This window comes from Tachyglossus aculeatus, chromosome 1, assembly GCF_015852505.1.
Source record: "Tachyglossus aculeatus isolate mTacAcu1 chromosome 1, mTacAcu1.pri, whole genome shotgun sequence".
Lineage (NCBI taxonomy): Eukaryota > Metazoa > Chordata > Mammalia > Monotremata > Tachyglossidae > Tachyglossus > Tachyglossus aculeatus.
The window spans coordinates 63,308,327-63,330,109 of NC_052066.1; the positions used below are offsets into that span (position 1 = coordinate 63,308,327).

Here is a 21,783-nt window from a genome sequence, read left to right on the forward strand (position 1 = left end):
TTTCCCTTGATTGATTTTATTTTAGATTCTGAAGCTCAATTTCACATATTGGAAGAAGTTTCTACCCTCTATTATGCCGTCTGGGAACTTAAAAAGTGGGGAGAGAGGAACATTTGGGAGGCTTTTTGACATTTACACTGTTGGGGAAAAAAAAAAGCCCAACTAATTCTCCTTCCTCTCTTCCAGAAGATTCAACAGTTAACAGACCTCAGGGATCAGAGGATAGGGAGGAAAAAGCATTCTGCCCAGCGTCGAGTGGAACATAGCGCTTACAATTTGTGCTTCCAAAGCTTTTAAATGAAGGTCTATTTAAAGGGCCAAAGAAGGCAAAGAATATTATTAATTTTTATTAGGAAAGATGTTAAGTAGGGATTTGAATCCAATTATATAGCCTTAGGTAGTTCCACAGTACTTTGAATCGTTGGACACTGAAATATATGTAAATGAAATTCAGTAATACTCACTGGCATAGCCGGAAAGAATAAGATAGCGCTACTTCTAAAAGTCTAACGTTTTAATTTGGGGAAGTTTTGATGGTCTGACCTCCTCTCATGTGGAATAAATATTTCCCTTCCCGTAGCCAAGAAGTTAGCCTTTAACTCAATTTTTACTTTACATCAGTTAAACTTGAGCAGGAGGGAAGAATGTCCTGTTTTCTTGGCCACCTACTTAGAATCCTCTTAAAAAGTACCTTTTTTATCACTATAAAGTTCTAAGGTAATAGGTTTTGGTGGGGGTTACATTGGAGCAACAATTTTGATATTAATCCAATTCAAACATGGACCTTAAAGAGAAGGAACATTTTACAGCTTTTGTTAGTTTATTTCCTTTTTTATGGCCTATCTTGCGTGGCACTTGGGATACTTATGGAGAAGGTTTTCAAGTGAGCTATTTATCATTAGGCACAGATTAAGCATCAAAATAATCGGAAACAGATAATAATAATAATAATAATAATGGGATTTATTAAGTGCTTACTATGTGCAAAGCACTGTTCTAAGCGCTGGGGAAGTTACAAGGTGATCAGGTTGTCCCATGGTGGGGGGGGCTCACAGTCTTTAATCCCCATTTTACAGATGAGGTAACTGAGGCACAGAGAAGTTAAGTGACTTGGCCAAAGTCACACAGCTGACACTTGGCAGAGCCGGGATTTGAACCCATGACCTTTGACTCCAAAGCCCAGGCTCTTTCCACTGAGCCACGCAGATACTACTCCTGAGCTTACATTCTAAATGGCAAAAGATGGATGCCCAAACATTTTGCCAAATAACATTTGTTAAGATGAGGTCTAGAGTAATGCACGCATTTTTGGCGGGTGGGGTGGGGGCGAGGAGTAACAGAGAGTGGTTATGGTATTTGTGTTATCTTCAAGAGATAGGAAGGATTTGGTTAGTCCAGAACGTCCCACTCGTCATGAAAGGCTCTCGTCTACCAGTAGCTTTTTCGGAATTTGAAGACCATAAAAAAGAATTTAAAAGAGAAATCGCTGGAGAGAGAAAATACGGTCAGTTGCCCCAGAACTCGCGTTTGGCTAGAACACAATGGCCTAAAAATTAGGAACTGTTCTCCCGACAACACCCGCTTCTCTGGCTAGAGCGGTAATGCCGGTCTTTTTTTGGAGGCAGGGTACTCCACGAGTGTAACTCCCATGTTTTCAGAGAACTTACCGCACACCCATTTGAGTTAATGTACAGCTAAAACTCTACTTGAATCATCCCTTTTTCTTTTCGGTCAGGGATCGTGTGGACTACCAAGTGACATTCAGCACTTAGTACAGTGCCTGGCACATAGTAAGCACTTAACAAATACCATTATTATTATTATTGCTACACCCAGTGCTATAGTGCTACACACAAGTGCTACAGTGCTGGCACATAGTAAGCACTTAACAAATACCATTATTATTATTATTACTACACCCAGTGCTATAGTGCTACACACAGTGCTACAGTGCTGGCACGTAGTAAGCACTTAACAAATACCATTATTATTATTATTATGACTACACCCAGTGCTATAGTGCTACACACAGTGCTGGCACATAGTAAGCACTTAACAAATACCATTATTATTATTATTACTACACCCAGTGCTATAGTGCTACACACAGTGCTACAGTGCTGGCACATAGTAAGCACTTAACAAGTACCATCATTATTATTATTATTATTACTACACCCAGTGCTATAGTGCTACACACAGTGCTACAGTGCTGGCACATTGTAAGCACTTAACAAATACCATTATTATTATTATTACTACACCCAGTGCTATAGTGCTACACACAGTGCTGGCACATAGTAAGCACTTAACAAATACCATTATTATTATTATTACTACATCCAGTGCTATAGTGCTACACACAATGCTACAGTGCTGGCACATAATAAGCACTTAACAAATACCATTATTATTATTATTACTACACCCAGTGCTACAGTGCTACACACAGTGCTACAGTGCTGGCACATTGTAAGCACTTAACAAATACCATTATTATTATTATTACTACACCCAGTGCTATAGTGCTACACACGGTGCTGGCACATAGTAAGCACTTAACAAATCCCATTATTATTATTATTACTACACCCAGTGCTATAGTGCTACACACAGTGCTGGCACATAGTAAGCACTTAACAAATACCATTATTATTATTATTATTACTCCACACAGCTATAAGAGCGTGAGTAAAAATGCGGAGGATTCATCTCCTATGGAATGGAGAGCACCAGAAGAACTCTGCAAGCCGGGGTGGGTACTTATCCTTGAAGATAATTTGGTCGGTTGTCTGAATCAGTAGATGGAAGTGTAAAATTTTGACGGAGCCCTTTTTTTCCAAATGGAAGGAAGGGCAAGGTCCGATTTGGCTAGCCTAGCCAACGGCACGGTGTGTCCTTCGTGCCACCCGGTTACACTAAGATGGCTAACCAACTATGAGAAGACTGCACATGAGGAGAATGTTTTAAACAAATCCATGGTTTGGGCCTTTGTATTGGGGTAACAGAACCTCATTGCCATCATCTGGTCACGGTACTGGGGATTTAGGTGCACCTGACCAGTTAATAGCAGTATAATTAATTGCCAGACACATTTTTTCCACAGAACACGTGCTCGTAACTTGGTAGGTTTTTATACAAATATTCAGAACATGTACCTCGCCCCCCCCCCAAAAAAAAAAAAATATTTAGACATTCTGAAGACAAAACTGACCATCTTAGCCCAAACTTCTCCCGAGGTAGGAATGCTAGAATTTGGACCTCTGCCCAAGGGACCATCCCCCTAAGAAGCAGTTAGGAAAATGGAAATGAAGGTATTTGGGGGAATTAATATCGGGCCGATTTGGGGTGGGACCCACTTTCCTTTCTTCTTGGTCTTTTTCAGAAGATGGGCTTCACCTACTAGAGTTTGTATTTGATTAGAATCAATCAATCGTATTTATTGAGCGCTTACTGTGTGCAGACCACTGGACTAAGCGCTTGGGAAGTACAAAGCGCTTGATTAGAATTTAGATGGACTAAAACCCAAGTTACGGGATAACCTCGTAATTATCTTTATATGGTATTTGAAAAGCTTTTTTTAAAATTACCCAGCGTGGGGTTCTTTCAGTGGGTTTGTTTCATAATCTCTTTAAATGCCCGGTGCATGAATACGGGAAGGTTTCCTACCTTTAAAATGCCATCGGGGTGATGTACGTGTAGCCTTTGAAGGCGAGGGCCAGTATCCAGGATAGGTGGAAAACGAGAAAGATTGGCCCGTCGAGTCCCAAGAAATCAAATGTCGGTTCCGGTATCTTCACAAAGGTAAGCATTTCCACTTTTCGCCGTACCAAAGGGCAGTATTCATCCCTCGCGGTTGAAACCGCTGAAAACGGATGTCCTATCGTCGCGGTGCCAAACATTTTAGCATACTGTACCGTTACACTTCTTCCCTTGGAACTAGATTTTCCAACTCATCTTTTATTGGTAGCCCGACAGGTGTGGTGAATTTGTGATTTCACTCACGTGGGAAGCCCCAAATACCCATCTCTTATTCCTTCGTTTGATCTAATGGCAGACCCTGGTGTTATTGGAAAGTTGTGTGTTAGAACACTGATATAACTTGACAGAAAAAAAAAGGTGTTTACCATGGGGCGATATTGCAATGGAGTCTTCTTTACCAGGAAATGAAATATTAGTTTTAGCACATTTAGCATTAAACATCAGTACCTTAGTTCAGTGTCTTTAACCCAGACCTTGAACTTCATATGAACCTTCGTATGAAGTTAAAATGATTTTACAGTTTGGAAGCACATCATGATCTACGTCAACCAGAATTTGTTCATTCGATTTTTCTTTTTTGAGAAAGCACTTTCATATTAGCAAGTAGCATGGGAATGAATTTTAGATTTTCATTTGTTGTGGTCTGTAGCTTAAGTGAAGTAAAATTTACTGTTCATACGTCTCTTGATGGCTATACAACTATTAAAGCACCTTATACTCCGCTGCTTAAACTTGCTTGTAATTGCACCTTTTGTTATCTGCACATTTTCGTATACGACATTATTATATGGTAACATTGCCTCGTGTGGGTCTGGGCGGAGAGCCAGTGGGCCTACAGGATCACTTATTTATATTGTTTATATTTACAATAATATATTGTAAACCAATTGTAATTTCATTGCTTCGGAAATAAAAGCCTTTTCCGTTTGGCTGTCTGTGGAATTTCATCTCATTTGCTCTGATTTTGTAGACTACAGCCAAAGTCAAATGCAAAATCACACCGTCCCTATTTCTTTAAACACTGGTTAGGATAACGCTGCAGTAGGGTGCTACGCTGTTCGTTTTGGTTATACCGTATTTTCTTTTGTATACCAATCAATCAATCAATCGTATTTATTGAGCGCTTACTGTGTGCAGAGCACTGTACTAAGCGCTTGGGAAGTACAAGTTGGCAACATATAGAGACGGTCCCTACCCAACAGTGGGCTCAGTAGCAGACTCTGCATTTTTCTTCAATTTTGTTTTACCCTCTAGCACTCGGGCATAATGAATGAATCCTTTATATATGTTTGTACGTATTTATTACTCTATTTTATTTGTACATATTTATTCTATTTATTTTATTTTGTTAATATGTCTTGTTATGTTGTCTGTCTCCCCCTTTTAGACTGTGAGCCCATTGCTGGGTAGGGACCGTCTCTATATGTTGCCAACTTGGACTTCCCAAGCGCTTAGTACAGTGCTCTGCACACAGTAAGCGCTCAATAAGTACGATTGAATGAATGAATGCCGTAAGACTTTATGCTCTCTCTCCTCCGTGGCTAAATTCTGTTAGCCTAACAAGGTTCCTTCCAGCTATTCTCCCTCTTCAGAAATACCTCATGAAAGGTCCTGCTAAATGAGAAACACATTACCTAATTGAACATTTTTGTTCAGAATAACTGATTTATTTCATAATTACATTCGCCAAATAACTTCCTGTTTCAGCTTCAAAATTTCACTCTGGAGCAGGGCATTCACCAGTGGCAAGAAAGTCATGGAAAACAAGACCAACCAAGAGAATTGAGGCACGAACTGCCAACCTAACTTCTTGTCTGTGCAGATAGCACTTACGCTTATCTCTGCCTCCTGAAATAGGAAACTGCAAAACATTCCAAGGCTGGAAGACATTTTTTCCTAATAAAATGCTTTGCATACAAGTCTGGAGCAACTGAAGGCACTAGGAATAACTCCATCTTCGTATTTCCAATAGGAATAATGACCTCTACGGAGCACTCACTGTAGGCCCGGCACTGGAGCAGATAAAGACGGTCATTCGGACGCGGCCCTTAATAACAACCCCACTCCTTGCCTTCTGAACGACCTTGGGCAATTCGCCTTACCTTCTCTGTGCTTCAGTTTCCTCATCCGTAGAATGGGTATTCAATCCCTGCCTTCCCTCCCCACTGTGGGCTCGATTTGCAGGATTATACTTACTCCAGCGCTCAGGATGTCGTATCAGTGCCTCCTAACACCATAACGATTATGGAGTATTATCAAAATCCCTTGGTCCGACAGCAGAAGCAATTCCTGGGAAAACGAATGAATTGAAACGGAATTTCCAGTGCCTCGGTTTGTTGCTTTACAAGGCAGCCCGTCCTTCAAAAATGAACGCGTTTTGTGCTCTGACCACCTGAGATGGGCCGGGATAGGGCGGCAGCTCTCGACAGAGCCACCTTAACAAGTTATTACGGACAGAGGCTTTTCGGCCTGCCCCTCGGGCTCCGTAAATGGGACGAAGCAGAACTCCCAGCTGACGAAAGGATCCGTGGAAAACGCGGTCTCCGTTGGCCGACGCTCGGGGCGGCGGACCCAGTAAGCCGCGGCGATGAGGAAGCTGTTGATGAAGTACAACCAGGGGACGTTCATCTCGATATACGCCGGGACGCGGGCGTCCAGTATGAGGAGGAGCATCTGAAGGAAAACGAACGGGGCCCAGGTTCCGAGAAAGCAGATCGTCAGCTTGGTCGAGAGCTGCTTCCTCGAGATCCCCGCCTGAGCGTGGCCAGCGGCGGACGGAAAGAACAGGACCGTCTCGTTCATGTAGGAAGCGATCCTGGTGGAGCGGATCAGGGCGACGATTTCCGACCAGCACGCTACGAGAACCGAAAACAGAACCAGTAGGATGGCGAGAGATAACCGGTAGCTTTGACTGCTCACGTAGAAAGGGCACTGGTAAAAATAAACATCTCCCCGTGCAGTCCAGCTCGAATAGGTGGTCGGGTCTTCCAAGGTGTAAAAGAAGATCGAAATCCAGATCAGGATCACGGCAACCGCGTAAGATAGTTTTTGGCCCGCGGGTGGAGGCCTGGAGGTTCGCGAGACAGTCGCGTAGTAATCCAGACCTGCTACCAGAAAGACTGGATAATGGGAAAAGCCGTAGGTGAAAGATATAATTTGAGTGAACAGGCACATGTGGTATTTAGTAAATCTAACGTCCCACAGTGCAAAATCCTCAAAATAGGCGATAAAGGATAGAGTCGCCAAAAGCGTGAAGTCGATGACTGCCACCGAGATGGAGAAGTATTCCAAAAAGCTCTGGTACACCATCTTTCTTCGCATCCCTAGCACGAAGAGGTTCAAGGAAGTTTTCCCCAAGATAATCAAAAGCAGCACGCCGCTCCCGTCTAGAGCCTGGCTCCCTCGGCTCGTCAGGGACTGAAAGGAACAATTCTCCGGCGGGAGAGCCAACATCTTGTTTGGACCACCCCTGCAAAAACGAAACGAAAAGGGAAAAACAATTGAAACGTTTTTTGACATTTACTCCATGAGAAGCAGCGTGGCTCAGTGGAAAGCGCGTGGGCTTTGGAGTCAGAGGTCATGGGTTCAAACCGCAGCTCTGCCAATTGTCAGCTGAGTGACTCTGGGCAAATCACTTTACTTCAATCAATCAATCAATCAATCAATCAATCAATCGTATTTATTGAGCGCTTACTGTGTGCAGAGCACTGTACTAAGCATTTGGGAAGTCCAAGTTGGCAACATATAGAGACAGTCCCTACCCAACAGTGGGCTCACAGTCTAAAAGGGGGGAGACAGAGAACAAAACCAACCATACTAACAAAATAAAATAAATAGAATAGATATGTACAGGTAAAATAGAGTAATAAATATGTAGAAACATATATACATATATACAGGTGCTGTGGGGAAGGGAAGGAGGTAAGATGGGGGGGATGGAGAGAGGGACGAGGGGGAGAGGAAGGAAGGGGCTCAGTCTGGGAAGGCCTCCTGGAGGAGGTGAGCTCTCAGTAGGGCCACTTCTCTGTGGCCTCAGTTACCTCATCTGGAAAATGGGGATTAAGATTGTGAGCACCCCCCCACCTGATCACCTTGTAACCTCCCCATCATCAATCATTGTCATCATCAATCGTATTTATTGAGCGCTTACTATGTGCAGAGCACTGTACTAAGTGCTTGGGAAGTACAAATTGGCAACATATACAGTCCCTACCCACCAGTGGGCTCACAGTCTAAAAGGGGGAGACAGAGAACAAAACCAAACATACTAATAAAATAAATAGAACAGATATGTACAAGTAAAATAAATAGAGTAATAAACATGTACAAACATATATACATATATACAGGTGCTGTGGGGAAGGAGGTAAGATGGGGGGGATGGAGAGGGGGACGAGGGGGAGAGGAAGGAAGGGGCTCAGTCTGGGAAGGCCTCCTGGAGGAGGTGAGCTCTCAGTAGGGCTGTGAAGTGACTTGCCCAAAGTCACACAGCTGACAATTGGCAGACCCGGGACTTGAACCCATGACCTCTGACTCCCCAGAGTTTAGAACAGTGCTTTGCACATAGTAAGCGCTTCAATGCCATTATTATAATTATTATATTATTATTATCCACCGCCTCTGCAGAACGAACAGTGGAAAAATCGGACGGGGGCGAGGGGTTTGGCAGGAAGGGGGATGAATTTGAGGGAGGGAGTAGGTTGGCATTAGAGCGGCCAAGTGAGCGTGCTGGATTTTGGAAGGAAATGGGTGAGAGAAGATAGGAGGGGGCAAGGAGAATGGGTGCCTTAAAGCTGACGGTGAGGAGTTTCTGACGCAGAGGTGGACGGGCAACCACTGGAGGCTATTGAGGAGCGGGGAAACATGGACTGAACAGTTTTTCTAGACTGTGAGCCCGTTGTTGGCTCTCTATGTTGCCAACTTGTACTTCCCAAGCGCTTAGTCCAGTGCTCCGCACACAGTAAGCGCTCAATAAATACGATCGAATGAACGAATGAAGGAAGAAATGATCCAGGCAGCAGGGGAAAGTATGGGCTGGAACGGGGACGAGACAGGAGGCTGGGAGGTCGGCAAGGAGGCTGTTGGAGCAATCAAGGCAAGATAGGTTGCCAACTTGTACTTCCCAAGCGCTTAGTACAGTGCTCTGCAAACAGTAAGCGCTCAATAAATACGATTGATTGATTGATAGGTTAAATGCTTGGATCGACCCATCTTAGCGATGTTAAGAACTGACTAGACAGTCTTCTAGACTGTGAGCCCACTGTTGGGTAGGGACCGTCTCTAGTTGTTGCTGACTTGTACTTCCCAAGCGCTTAGTACAGTGCTCTGCACACAGTAAGCGCTCAATAAATACGATTGATTGATTGATAGGTTGAATGCTTGGATCGACCCATCTTAGCGATGTTAAGAACCGACTAGACGGTCTTCTAGACTGTGAGCCCGCTGTTGGGTAGGGACCGTCTCTAGTTGTTGCCGACTTGTCCTTCCCAAGCGCTTAGCACAGTGCTCCGCACACAGGAAGCGCTCCATCAATACGATTGAATGAACGAAGGGATTTGGTGACGCTGAACACGACCCGTCTCATTCAACCCTCAAGATCTGTGAGACGAGGAGGGTGGCGGTACCGTCTACGGTGATGGGAAAGTCAGGGGCAGGACAGGATTTGGGTGGGAAGACGAGGTCCGTTTTGGACGTACCGCAGGAGAACCGCGTGGCTCCCGTCCCTTGCCGTCCAAGATGGTCAGCGTCTCCTTCACGGCCCCCACGGCGACGGAATGGCAAGCTGGTCGGCTAGGTCGCGGGTGAGGCTACTGTGCACGGAGCGCTCTCCTCGACTCTGGGACCTGAAAAGCGGTGAGTGGCGGGGAGGGAGGGATGCTGCCCAGGAGGAGTCAGAGGTGGTGGGTTCTAATCCCGGCTCCGCCACTTGGCAGCTGTTCGACTTCGGGCAAGTCGCTTCACTTCTCTGGGCCTCAGTGACCGCGTCTAAAATGGGGATTAAGACCGTCAGCCCCACGTGGGACAATCTGATCATCTTTTTTCCATTCGTTCATTCAATCGTGTTTATTGAGCGCTTACTGTGTGCAGAGCGCTGGACTAAGCGCTTGGGAAGTACAAGCTGGCAACATATAGAGACGGTCCCTAACCAACAGCGGGTTCACAGTCTAGAAGGGGGAGACAATCATTCATTCATTCAATCGTATTGACTGAGCGCTTACTGTGTGCAGAGCACTGTACTAAGCGCTTGGGAAGTCCAAGCTGGCAACATATAGAGACGGTCCCTACCCAACAGCGGGCTCACAGTCTAGAAGGGGGAGACATTCATTCATTCAATCATATTGATTGAGCGCTTACTGTGTGCAGAGCACTGTACTAAGCGCTTGGGAAGTCCAAGTTGGCAACATATAGAGACAGTCCCTACCCAACAGCGGGCTCACAGTCTAGAAGGGGGAGATAATCAATCAATCAGTCGTATTTATTGAGCGCTTACTGTGTGCAGAGCACTGTACTAAGCGCTTGGGAAGTCCAAGTTGGCAACATATAGAGACAGTCCCTACCCAACAGCGGGCTCACAGTCTAGAAGGGGGAGATAATCAATCAATCGTATTTATTGAGCGCTTACTGTGTGCAGAGCACTGTACTAAGCGCTTGGGAAGTACAAGTTGGCAACATCTAGAGACGGTCCCTACCCAACAGCGGGCTCACAGTCTAGAAGGAGGAGACAATCAATCATACTTACTGAGCGCTTACTGTGTGCAGAGCACTGTACTAAGCGCTTGGGAAGTCCAAGTTGGCAACATATAGAGACAGTCCCTACCCAACAGTGGGCTCACAGTCTAGAAGGGGGAGATGGACAACATAACAAAACATGTAGACAGGTGTCAAAATCGTCAGAACAAATAGACAACAAAACATATTAACAAAATAAAATAAATAGAATAAATATGTACAAGTAAAATAGAGTAATAAATATGTGCAAACATATATACATCATCATTATTGAGAAGCAGCGTGGCTCAGTGGAAAGAGCCCGGGCTTTGGAGTCAGAGGTCGTGGGTTCAGATCCCGGCTCCGCCACTTGTCAGCTGGGTGACTTTGGGCAAGTCACTTCACTTCTCTGGGCCTCAGTGACCCCATCTTACGCACGCCCACATTGGCCGTAATGGACAGGGGGACTGTCAGGCTCAGAGCCAGGGTGCCGATCAGCGAGGAGGTGAGGAAGCCGCTAATCTTGAATTTACCCCTGTGCTTAGAACAGCGCTTGGCACATAGTAAGCGCTTAACAAATACCATTATTATCATTATTATTATTATTGCGATCCTTACCTCTCTCGGCCTCCTTCCACGGGGTCAGAATGGTGCTTTAACATACCAATATTATCATTATTATGATTGTGATCCTTACCTCTCTTGGCCTCCTTCCACTGGGTCAGAATGGTGCTTTAACATACCAATATTATCATTATTATTATTATTGTGATCCTTACCTCTCTCGGCCTCCTTCCACGGGGTCAGAATGGCGCTTAACAAATACCATTATTATCATTATTATTATTATTGTTATCCTTACCTCTCTCGGCCTCCTTCCACGGGGTCAGAATGGTGCTTTAACATACCAATATTATCATTATTATTATTATTGTGATCCTTACCTCTCTCGGCCTCCTTCCACGGGGTCAGAATGGCGCTTAACAAATACCATTATTATCATTATTATTATTATTGTTATCCTTACCTCTCTCGGCCTCCTTCCACGGGGTCAGAATGTTGCTTAACATACCAATATTATTATTATTATGATCCTTACCTCTCTCGGCCTCCTTCCACGGGGTCAGAATGGCACTTAACAAATACCATTATTATCATTATTATTATTATTATTGTTATCCTTAACTCTCTCGGCCTCCTTCCACGGGGTCAGAATGGCGGTTAACATACCAATATTATCATTATTATTATTATTGTGATCCTTACCTCTCTCGGCCTCCTTCCACGGGGTCAGAATGGTGCTTAACATACCAATATTATCATTATTATTATTATTATTGTGATCCTTACCTCTCTCAGCCTCCTTCCACGGGGTCAGAATGGCGCTTTAACATACCAATATTATCATTATTATTATTATTGCGATCCTTACCTCTCTCGGCCTCCTTCCACGGGGTCAGAATGGCGCTTTAACATACCAATATTATCATTATTATTATTATTGTGATCCTTACCTCTCTCGGCCTCCTTCCACGGGGTCAGAATGGCGCTTAACAAATACCATTATTATCATTATTATTATTATTGTGATCCTTACCTCTCTCGGCCTCCTTCCACGGGGTCAGAATGGCGCTTTAACATACCAATATTATCATTATTATTATTATTGCGATCCTTACCTCTCTCGGCCTCCTTCCACGGGGTCAGAATGGCGCTTTAACATACCAATATTATCATTATTATCATTATTGTGATCCTTACCTCTCTCGGCCTCCTTCCACGGGGCCCGAACGCATCCTGGGAACCATCCTGCAGCTACCCTGGACTGCAGGGGTGTGTGAGGGGACACGGCTGGCGAGATCCTAACAGACGGGCTGCCTGGCAGAGGGAATTGTTGACGGCCGCCGGAGTCACGGGGGCAAGTTTGGGGGCACGTGCCTCTGTGAATAGCTGGGCTCTCTGCCACCCACTGAGTTTCTCCCTCGTTAAATAGTGGACAAAAGAGGATCCATTAAATAGCTACCTTTCAGCACCGACATACGTGGAAGGTGGACCCCCGGCCCACGTCCCCCCCCTCCACCCTACCTCCTTTCCCCCCCACACACACAGCACTTGTATATATTTGTACAGATTTATTACTCTATTTATTTTACTCGTACATATTTGCAACTCTGTTTTGTTAACGATGTGCATATAGCTATAATTCTATTTCTCCTGACGACTTTGACACCTGTCCCTGTGTTTGGTTTTGTTCTCTGTCTCCCCCTTCTAGACCGTGAGCCCGCTGTTGGGTAGGGACCATCTCTATCTGTTGCCAACTTGGACTTCCCAAGCGCTTAGTCCAGTGCTCTGCACACAGTAAGCGCTCAAGAAATACGATTGAATGAATGAATGAATTTGTACATATTTATTTGTGCATATTTATTCTATTTATTTTATTCTGTTGATATGTTTTGTTTTGTTGTCTGTCTCCCCCTTGTAGACTGTGAGCCCGCTGTTGGGTAGGGACCGTCTCTATCTGTTGCCAATTTGGACTTCTCAAGTGCTTAGTACAGTGCTCTGCACACAGTAAGCGCTCAATAAATAGGATTGAATGAATGAATTTGTGCATATTTATTTGTACATATTTATTCTATTTATTTTATTCTGTTAATATGTTTTGTTTTGTTGTCTGTCTCCCCCTTCTAGCCTGTGAGCCCACTGTTGGTAAGGGACTGTCTCTATATGTTGCCAACTTGTACCTCCCAAGCATTTAGTACAGTGCTCTGCACACAGTAAGCGCTCAATAAATATGATTGAATGAATGAATGAATGAATGAATGAATGAATGGAAGCACGTGCAGTTAGAGGAGTACTTCCCTCCCCAGCCTAGGGACGTGGGTTCTAAGGACCTGGGTACTAATCCTGGCTCCACCCTTTGTCTGCTGTGTGACCTTGGGCAAGTCAAGTCACTTCTCTGGGCCTCAGTTCCCTCACCTGTAAAATGGGGATTAAGACTGGGAACCCTACGTGGGACAGGGACTGTGTTCAACCCGGTTTGCTTGTATCCACCCCAGTGCTTAGTACAGTGTCTGGCACAAAATAATAACTAATAATTACGGTATTTAAGCACTTACTATGTGCCAGGCACTATATGCCTGGTGCTTAGAACAGTGCTTTGCACATAGTAAACACTTAACAAATACCATCATTATTATTATTATTATTAAACAGAGAAGCAGTGTGGCTCAATGGGAAGAGCACAGGCTTGGGAGTCAGAGGTCATGGGTTCAAATCCTGACAACCAATTGTCAGCTGTGTGACTTTGGGCAAGTCACTTCACTTCTCTGTGCCTCAATTACCTCATCTGTAAAATGGGGATGAAGACTGTGAGCCCCATGTGGGACAACCTGATCACCTTGTATCCTCCCCACCGCTTAGAACAGTGCTTTGCACATAGTAAGTGCTTAATAAATGCCATCATCATCATCATCATTCTCTGTTCCTCAGTTACCTCATCTGTAAAATGGGGATTAAGACTGTGAGCCCTAGGTGGGACAACCTGATCACCTTGTATCGTCCCCACTGCTTAGAACAGTGCTTTGCACATAGTAAGTGCTTAATAAATGCCATCATCATCATCATTCTCTGTTCCTCAGTTACCTCATCTGTAAAACGGGGATTAAGACTGTGAGCCCCATGTGGGACAACCTGATTACCTTGTATCCTCCCCACCGCTTAGAACAGTGCTTTGCACATAGTAAGTGCTTAATAAATGCCATCATCATCATCATCATTCTCTGTTCCTCAGTTACCTCACCTGTAAAATGGGGATTAAGACTGTGAGCCCCATGTGGGACAACCTGAGCACCTTGTATCCTCCCCACCGCTTAGAACAGTGCTTGGCACATAGTAAGCGCTTAACAAGTGCCTTATTATTATTATTATTGTTAAGCACCGGGGTGGATCCAAGCAAATCAGGTTGGACACGGTCCCTGTCCCACGTGGGGCTCACCGTCTCCATCCCCATTTTACAGATGAGGGAGCTGAGGCCCAGAGAAGTTAAGTGACTTGCCCAAGGTCACACAGCAACAACAACTCTCTCCTCGACCCCCTCCAGTCTGGCTTCTGTCCCCTTCATTCCACGGAAACTGCCCTCTCAAAGGTCACCAATGACCTCCTGCTTGCCAAATCCAGCGGCTCCTACTCTGTCCTAATCCTCCTCGACCTCTCAGCTGCCTTCGCCACTGTGGACCACCTCCTTCTCCTCAACACGCTATCTGACCTTGGCTTCACAGACTCCGTCCTCTCCTGGTTCTCCTCTTATCTCTCCGGTCGTTCTTTCTCAGTCTCTTTTGCAGGCTCCTCCTCCCCCTCCCATCCCCTTACTGTGGGGGTTCCCCAAGGTTCAGTGCTTGGTCCCCTTCTGTTCTCCATCTACACGCACTCCCTTGGTGACCTCATTCGCTCCCACGGCTTCAACTATCAACTCTACGCTGATGACACCCAGATCTCCATCTCTGCCCCTGCTCTCTCCCCCTCCCTCCAGGCTCGCATCTCCTCCTGCCTTCAGGACATCTCCATCTGGATGTCTGCTCACCACCTAAAGCTCAACATGTCGAAGACTGAACTCCTTGTCTTCCCTCCCAAACCTTGCCCTCTCCCTGACTTTCCCATCTCTGTTGACGGCACTACCATCCTTCCCGTCTCACAAGCCCGCAAACTTGGTGTCATCCTCAACTCCGCTCTCTCGTTCACCCCTCACATCCAAGCCGTCACCAAAACCTGCCGGTCTCAGCTCCGCAACATTGCCAAGATCCGCCCTTTCCTCTCCATCCCAACCGCTACCCTGCTCATTCAAGCTCTCATCCTATGCCGTCTGGACTACTGCACCAGCCTTCTCTCTGATCTCCCATCCTCGTGTCTCTCCCCACTTCAATCCATACTTCATGCTGCTGCCCGGATTATCTTTGTCCGGAAACGCTCTGGGCATGTTACTCCCCTCCTCAAAAACCTCCAGTGGCTACCAATCAATCTGCGCATCAGGCAGAAACTCCTCACCCTAGGCTTCCAGGCTGTCCATCCCCTCGCCCCCTCCTACCTCACCTCCCTTCTCTCCTTCTACAGCCCACCCCACACCATCCGCTCCTCTGCCGCTAATCTCCTCACCGTACCTCGTTCTCGCCTGTCCCGCCGTCGACCCCCAGCCCACGTCCTCCCCTGGGCCTGGAATGCCCTCCCTCTGCCCATCTGCCGAGCTAGCTCGCTTCCTCCCTTCAAGGCCCTGCTGAGAGCTCACCTCCTCCAGGAGGCCTTCCCAGACTGAGCCCCTTCCTTCCTCTCCCCCTCGTCCCCCTCTCCATCCCCCTCATCTTACCTCCTTCCCTTCCCCACAGCACCTGTATATATGTATATATGTTTGTACATATTTTTTTACTCTATTTATTTTATTTGTACATATCCTATTTATTTCATTTTGTTTGTATGTTTGGTTTTGTTGTCTGTCTCCCCCTTTTAGACTGTGAGCCCACTGTTGGGTAGGGACTGTCTCTATATGTTGCCAATTTGTACTTCCCAAGCGCTTAGTACAGTGCTCTGCACATAGTAAGCGCTCAATAAATACGATTGATGATGATGATGATGACAGCAGAGCCGGGATTAGAACTCATGACCTCATGACTCCTGGGCCCAAGCTCTATCCACTCTACCAGGCTGCTTCAGAGTAAGCACTTAGAACAGTGCTTTGCACGTGGTAAGCGCTTAACAAATGCCATTATTAGATACCATTTAAAATAATAATTTGAAAAATGTCTGTGATTGTTTGAACTAGGGCAACAGGGAAAACTTGCTCCACTGAGGGCGTGCCGTTTTCTGATATAGCGGATGCTCTAGGGAGGTGAGGATTTGAAGCGCAGAGGGACTCGCCGCTTGAATCCAATTTTTAACTGGAACCGAATGAACCTCCCCCTCCTATGGTTCCCAGACCGGCTCTGGATCTCTTCCGATTGTCTGGCCACTTTCTGCCCCCCTTCCCGAGTCTCCGTTTCCCTCCGTCCCCAGGTGGAATATTGCAGATACGGGATTTACCCAGGGGTGACCGCCTCCGGGAGACCAAACCATTTATCCAAGGGGAAAATACAGGGAGAAGCTGTAAGAATTTTGCTTAAGTGATAACAGAAAAGCCATCTTATCTTGGCTTTGATGCGTTCTCAAAAACAAATTAATCAGAGTATGACAGACGCCTTTCTCTTCAAAGTGTTAACTTTTCCCATGTAAAGGGGTAATGGACTTTGGTTCTTCACTCAACGAATTCTAAAATGGGAAGCAACTGGGCCCAGTGGCAAGCTTAGAGGCTGGGAGTCAGGATATCTGGCTTATTAGCAGTACTACTACTACTACTAATAATAATAATGGCATTTGTTAAGCACTTACTATGTGCAAAGCACTGTTCTAAGTGCTGGGGGGGGATACAAGGTGATCAGGTTGTCCCACGTGTGGTTCACAGTCTTAATCCCCATTTTCCAGATGAGGGAACTGAGGCTTAGAGAAGTGATACATTAATATAATCAATCAATCAATCAATCGTATTTATTGAGCGCTTACTATGTGCAGAGCACTGTACTAAGCGCTTGGGAAGTACAAATTGGCATCACATAGAGACAGTCCCTACCCAACAGTGGGCTCACAGTCTAAAAGGGGGAGACAGAGAACAGAACCAAACATACCAACAAAATAAAATAAGTAGGATAGAAATGTACAAGTAAAATAAATAAATAAATAAATAAATAGAGTCATAAATATGTACAACCATATATACATATATACAGGTGCTGTGGGGAAGGGAAGGAGGTAAGACGGGGGGATGGAGAGGGGGACGAGGGGGAGATATAGTAATATAATGTACTAACATTAATCAATCAATCGTATTTATTGAGCGCTTACTGTGTGCAGAGCACTGTACTAAGCGCTTGGGAAGTACAAGTTGGCAACATATAGAGACCGTCCCTACCCAACAGTGGGCTCACAGTCTAGAAGGGGGCTCACAGTCTAGAATCATTTATTCAGTGGAATTTATTCAATAGAATTATTTGTAAATCAATCATTTATTGAGCACTTACTGGGTGCAGAGCACTGTAATAATAATAATAATAATGGAATTTGTTAAGCACTTACTATGTGCCAAGCACTCTTCTAAGCCCTGGGGGGGGAAACAGGGTGATCAAGTTGTCCCACATGGGGCTCACAGTCTTAATCCCCATTTTACAGATGAGGGAACTGAGGCACAGAGAAGTAAAGTGACTTGTCCCCCACACAGTGGACAAGTGGCGGAGCCGGGATTCGAACCCATGACATCTGACTCCCAAGCCCGGGCTCTTTCCATTGAGCCACGCTGCTTCTCTTCTGTACTAAGCATAATCATAATACTGGAGTTTAAGTGCTTACTATGTACTAATAATTATAATTTGGGTATTTGTTAAGCATTCACTATGTGCCAAGCACTGATTGCTCATTCATTCATTCATTCATTCAATCGTATTTACTGAGCGCTTACTGTGTGCAGAGCACTGTACTTAAGTGCTTGGGAGTGTAAAAGTGGGCAACATATAGAGACGGTCCCTACCCAACAATAGGCTCACAGTCTAGAAAGCACTGGGGTAGATTCATTCATTCATTCAATCGTATTTATTGAGCACTTACTGTGTGCAGAGCACTGCACTAAGCGCTTGAGAAGTACAAGTTGGCAACATATAGAGACGGTCCCTACCCAACAGCGGGCTCACAGTCTAGAAGGGGGAGACAGAGAACAAAACCAAACATACTAACAAAATAAAATAAATAGAATAGATATGTACAAGTAAAATAGAGTAATAAATCTGTACAACCATATATACATATATACAGGTGCTGTGGGGAAGGGAAGGAGGTAAGATGGGGGGATGGAGAGGGGGACGAGGGGGAGAGGAAGGAAGGGGCTCAGTTCACTTCTCTGTGTCTCAGTTACCCCATCTATAAAATGGGGATTAAGACTGTGAGCCCCACGTGGGACAATCTGATCACCCTGTAGCCTCCCCAGCGCTTAGAACAGTACCTGGCACATAGTAAGCGCTTAACAAATGCCATCATTATTATTATTATTATCATCCCCATTTTACAGATGAGGGAACTGAGGCACAGAGAAGTAAAGTGGCCTGCCCAAGGTCACAAGGCAGATATGTGGCGGGGCCAGGATAAGAACGCACATCCTCTGACTTCCAAGCCCGTGCTCTACTAAGCCCTGGGGTATTTAGTCCCCCATTTTAGTCCCCTTCTAGACTGTGAGCCCACTGTTGGGTAGGGACCGTCTCTATATGTTGCCAACATGTACTTCCCAAGCGCTTAGTCCAGTGCTCTGCACACAATAAGCGCTCAATAAATACGATTGAATGAATGAATGAATGAATGAGCCCACTGTTGGGTAGGGACCGTCTCTCTATGTTGCCAACTTGTACTTCCCAAGTGCTTAGTCCAGTGCTCTGCACACAGTAAGCGCTCAATAAATATGATTGAATGAATGAATGAATGAATGAGTCCACTGTTGGGTAGGGACTGTCTCTATATGTTGCCAACTTGTACTTCCCAAGCGCTTAGTACAGTGCTCTGCACACAGTAAGCGCTCAATAAACAGGATTGAATGAATGAATGAGCCCACTGTTGTGTAGGGACTGTCTCTCTATGTTGCCAACTTGTACTTCCCAAGCACTTAGTACAGTGCTCTGCACACGGTAAGCGCTCAATAAATACGATTGAATAAATGAATGAGCCCACCGTTGGGTAGGGACCGTCTCTCTATGTTGCCAACTTGTAGGTCCCAAGCGCTTAGTCCAGTGCTCTGCACAGAGTAAGCGCTCAATAAATACGATTGATTGATTGAGATGAGGAAACTGAGGCACAGAGAGGGAACATGATTGGATTCGATTATATCTGCCCCAACACCTTAGCACAAGTGCTTAAACTCTGAAGTGCTTACTATTAACAGCTATGGTTGATATTTTTAAAAGCTTAGGGAAGCCATTAGCCCATCTCCTTTCCTCCTCCTTCCCCATCTCCTTTCCTCCTCCTTCCCCATCTCCTTCCCTCCTCCTTTGCTTTCTCCTTCCTTCCTCCTTTCCCTTCTCCTTCCCTCCTCCTTCCCCATCTCCTTTCCTCCTCCTTTCCCATCTCCTTTCCTCCTCCTTTCCCATCTCCTTCCCTTCTCCCTTCCTCCTCCTTTCCCATCTCCTTCCCATCTCCTTCCCTCCTCCTTCCCCATCTCCTTCCCTCCTCCATTCCCATCTCTTTTAGACTGTGAGCCCACTGTTGGGTAGGGACCGTCTCTATATGTTGCCAACTTGGACTTCCCAAGCGCTTAGTCCAGTGCTCTGCACACAGTAAGCGCTCAATAAATACGATTGATGATGATGATGATGATTAGCTACGGCTATTCATCAATCGTATTTTGATGAAGGCTATTACATTCTGACCTTCCGCGCTATCAAAAAAACTAAAAATCACATTCCCTCATAACTGGCATTCTGTACCTTTGCAGCCCGACAACAAGCAGGAAGGCCAGACTTTCGGATGAGGCGACTCTCCCGCGTGACTGAAGCAAGTCAGAACTGGTTAGGCAAGTCCAAATTTTCTTCTCCACCCAAGTTTATTGATAAATAGCTCAACCAACCCGCCCGGGGCCCATGTAATGAGAAAACGACTTTAAAGGGAGACGTTCAAAAATGGGAAAAGGAAGAACAGGTGCTGCGGCGGTTAAAACAGGGAACTATTGATCAACAGCCTAAATGTCCTGGTGGCAAAATGTCGATTAATTGGTTGGTAAATCAGATTGGCCTCGAGCAAACCCTCACCCAGGCGGGAAGGGCGAAACTAGGGGACCGTGATGTCACGGGTAAAGATTAAATTCCCAATTGCAGCGGGATGGGTGCGTGGAAAGCAAGCGAAGCGCTTAGTACAGTGCTCTGCACACAGTAAGTGCTCAATAAATACGATTGAATGAATGAATGAATCCTGTACATATGTATATATGTTATACGTATTTATTACTCTATTTATTTATTTATTTATTTATTTTATTTGTACATATTTATCCTATTTTATTTTGTTAATATGTTTTGTTTGGTTGTTTGTCTCCCCCTTCTAGACTGTGAGCCCGCTGTTGGGGAGGGATCGTCTCTATATGTTGCCGACTTGGACTTCCCAAGCGCTTAGTACAGTGCTCTGCGCACAGTAAACGCTCAATAAATATGATTGAAGGAATGAATCCTGTACATATGTATATATGTTTGTACGTATTTATTACTGTATTTTATTTGTACATATTTATCCTATTTATTTTATTTTGTTAATATGTTTTGTTTGGTTGTCTGTCTCCCCCTTCTAGACTGTGAGCCTGCTGTTGGGTAGGGACCGTTTCTATATGTTGCCAACTTGGACTTCCCAAGCGCTTAGTACAGTGCTCTGAACACAGTAAGCGCTCAATAAATACGATTGAATGAATGAATGAATGAATGAGGACGTGCCCAGAAAAAAAAAGGTACCAAAGGAGGCCTGCTTCTTACCACACTCCCGTCCCAAAGCGAAAGCCTTGAGAAGGAGACGAAAGCAGGTGTTTGAGTCTATCGCGACTCCAGAGAGTCCGCCGCGTGCCTGCCTTGTGACCTTGGGCAGGCCACTTTACTTCTCTGTGCCTCAGTTCCCTCATCTGTAAAATGGGGATAATAATGATAATAATACTAATAATGATGGCATTTGTTAAGCGCTTACTATGTGCCACTTTTCCAGAGAGTGTCTCTATGGGTGGCATGTAATAATAATAATAGCAAATTTGTTAAGCCTGCACTGTGTGCCAAGCTCTGAGGGAGAAACAAGATTATCAGGTCTGACACAGTCCCTGTCCTACATGGGCCTCACAGAGAAACCAGGTGTTTGAATCCCCATTTTACAGATGAGGAAACTGAGGCACAAAAAACTTTGGTGACTTGCCTAAAGTCACATGAGGCGGCGAACGGTGAAGCCGGGATTCATTCATTCATTCAATCGTATTTATTGAGCGCTTATTCATTCGTTCAATCATATTTATTGAGCGCTTACTGTGTGCAGAGCACTGTACTAAGCGCTTGGGAAATACAAGTTGGCAACATACAGAGATGGTCCCTACCCAACAACGGGCTCACAGTCTAGAAGACTCCACAATGGGGGCTTAATGCTTGTAATAATAATAATAATAATGGCATTTATTAAGTGCTTACTATGTGCAAAGCACTGTTCTAAGCGCTGGACTTCCCAAGCTCTTAGTCCAGTGCT

The 21,783-nt window shown here is 45.1% G+C and overlaps 1 protein-coding gene across 1 annotated transcript; it reads right to left on the reverse strand.

Moving 5' to 3' along the window:
• Positions 1–5,370: 5,370 nt before the first annotated feature.
• On the reverse strand, positions 5,371–7,227 carry GPR160 (G protein-coupled receptor 160). Its single transcript, XM_038747763.1, has one exon. It carries the CDS (start codon positions 7,213–7,215, stop codon positions 6,199–6,201), a length of 1,017 nt encoding a protein of 338 aa, XP_038603691.1. The 5' UTR covers positions 7,216–7,227; the 3' UTR covers positions 5,371–6,198.
• Positions 7,228–21,783: the final 14,556 nt, after the last annotated feature.

What these genes read in the sequence shown, in the direction of transcription:
- GPR160 (XM_038747763.1), bottom strand. Translation starts at nt 7,215, where the DNA reads ATGTTGGCTCTCCCGCCGGAGAATTGTTCCTTTCAGTCCCTGACGAGC.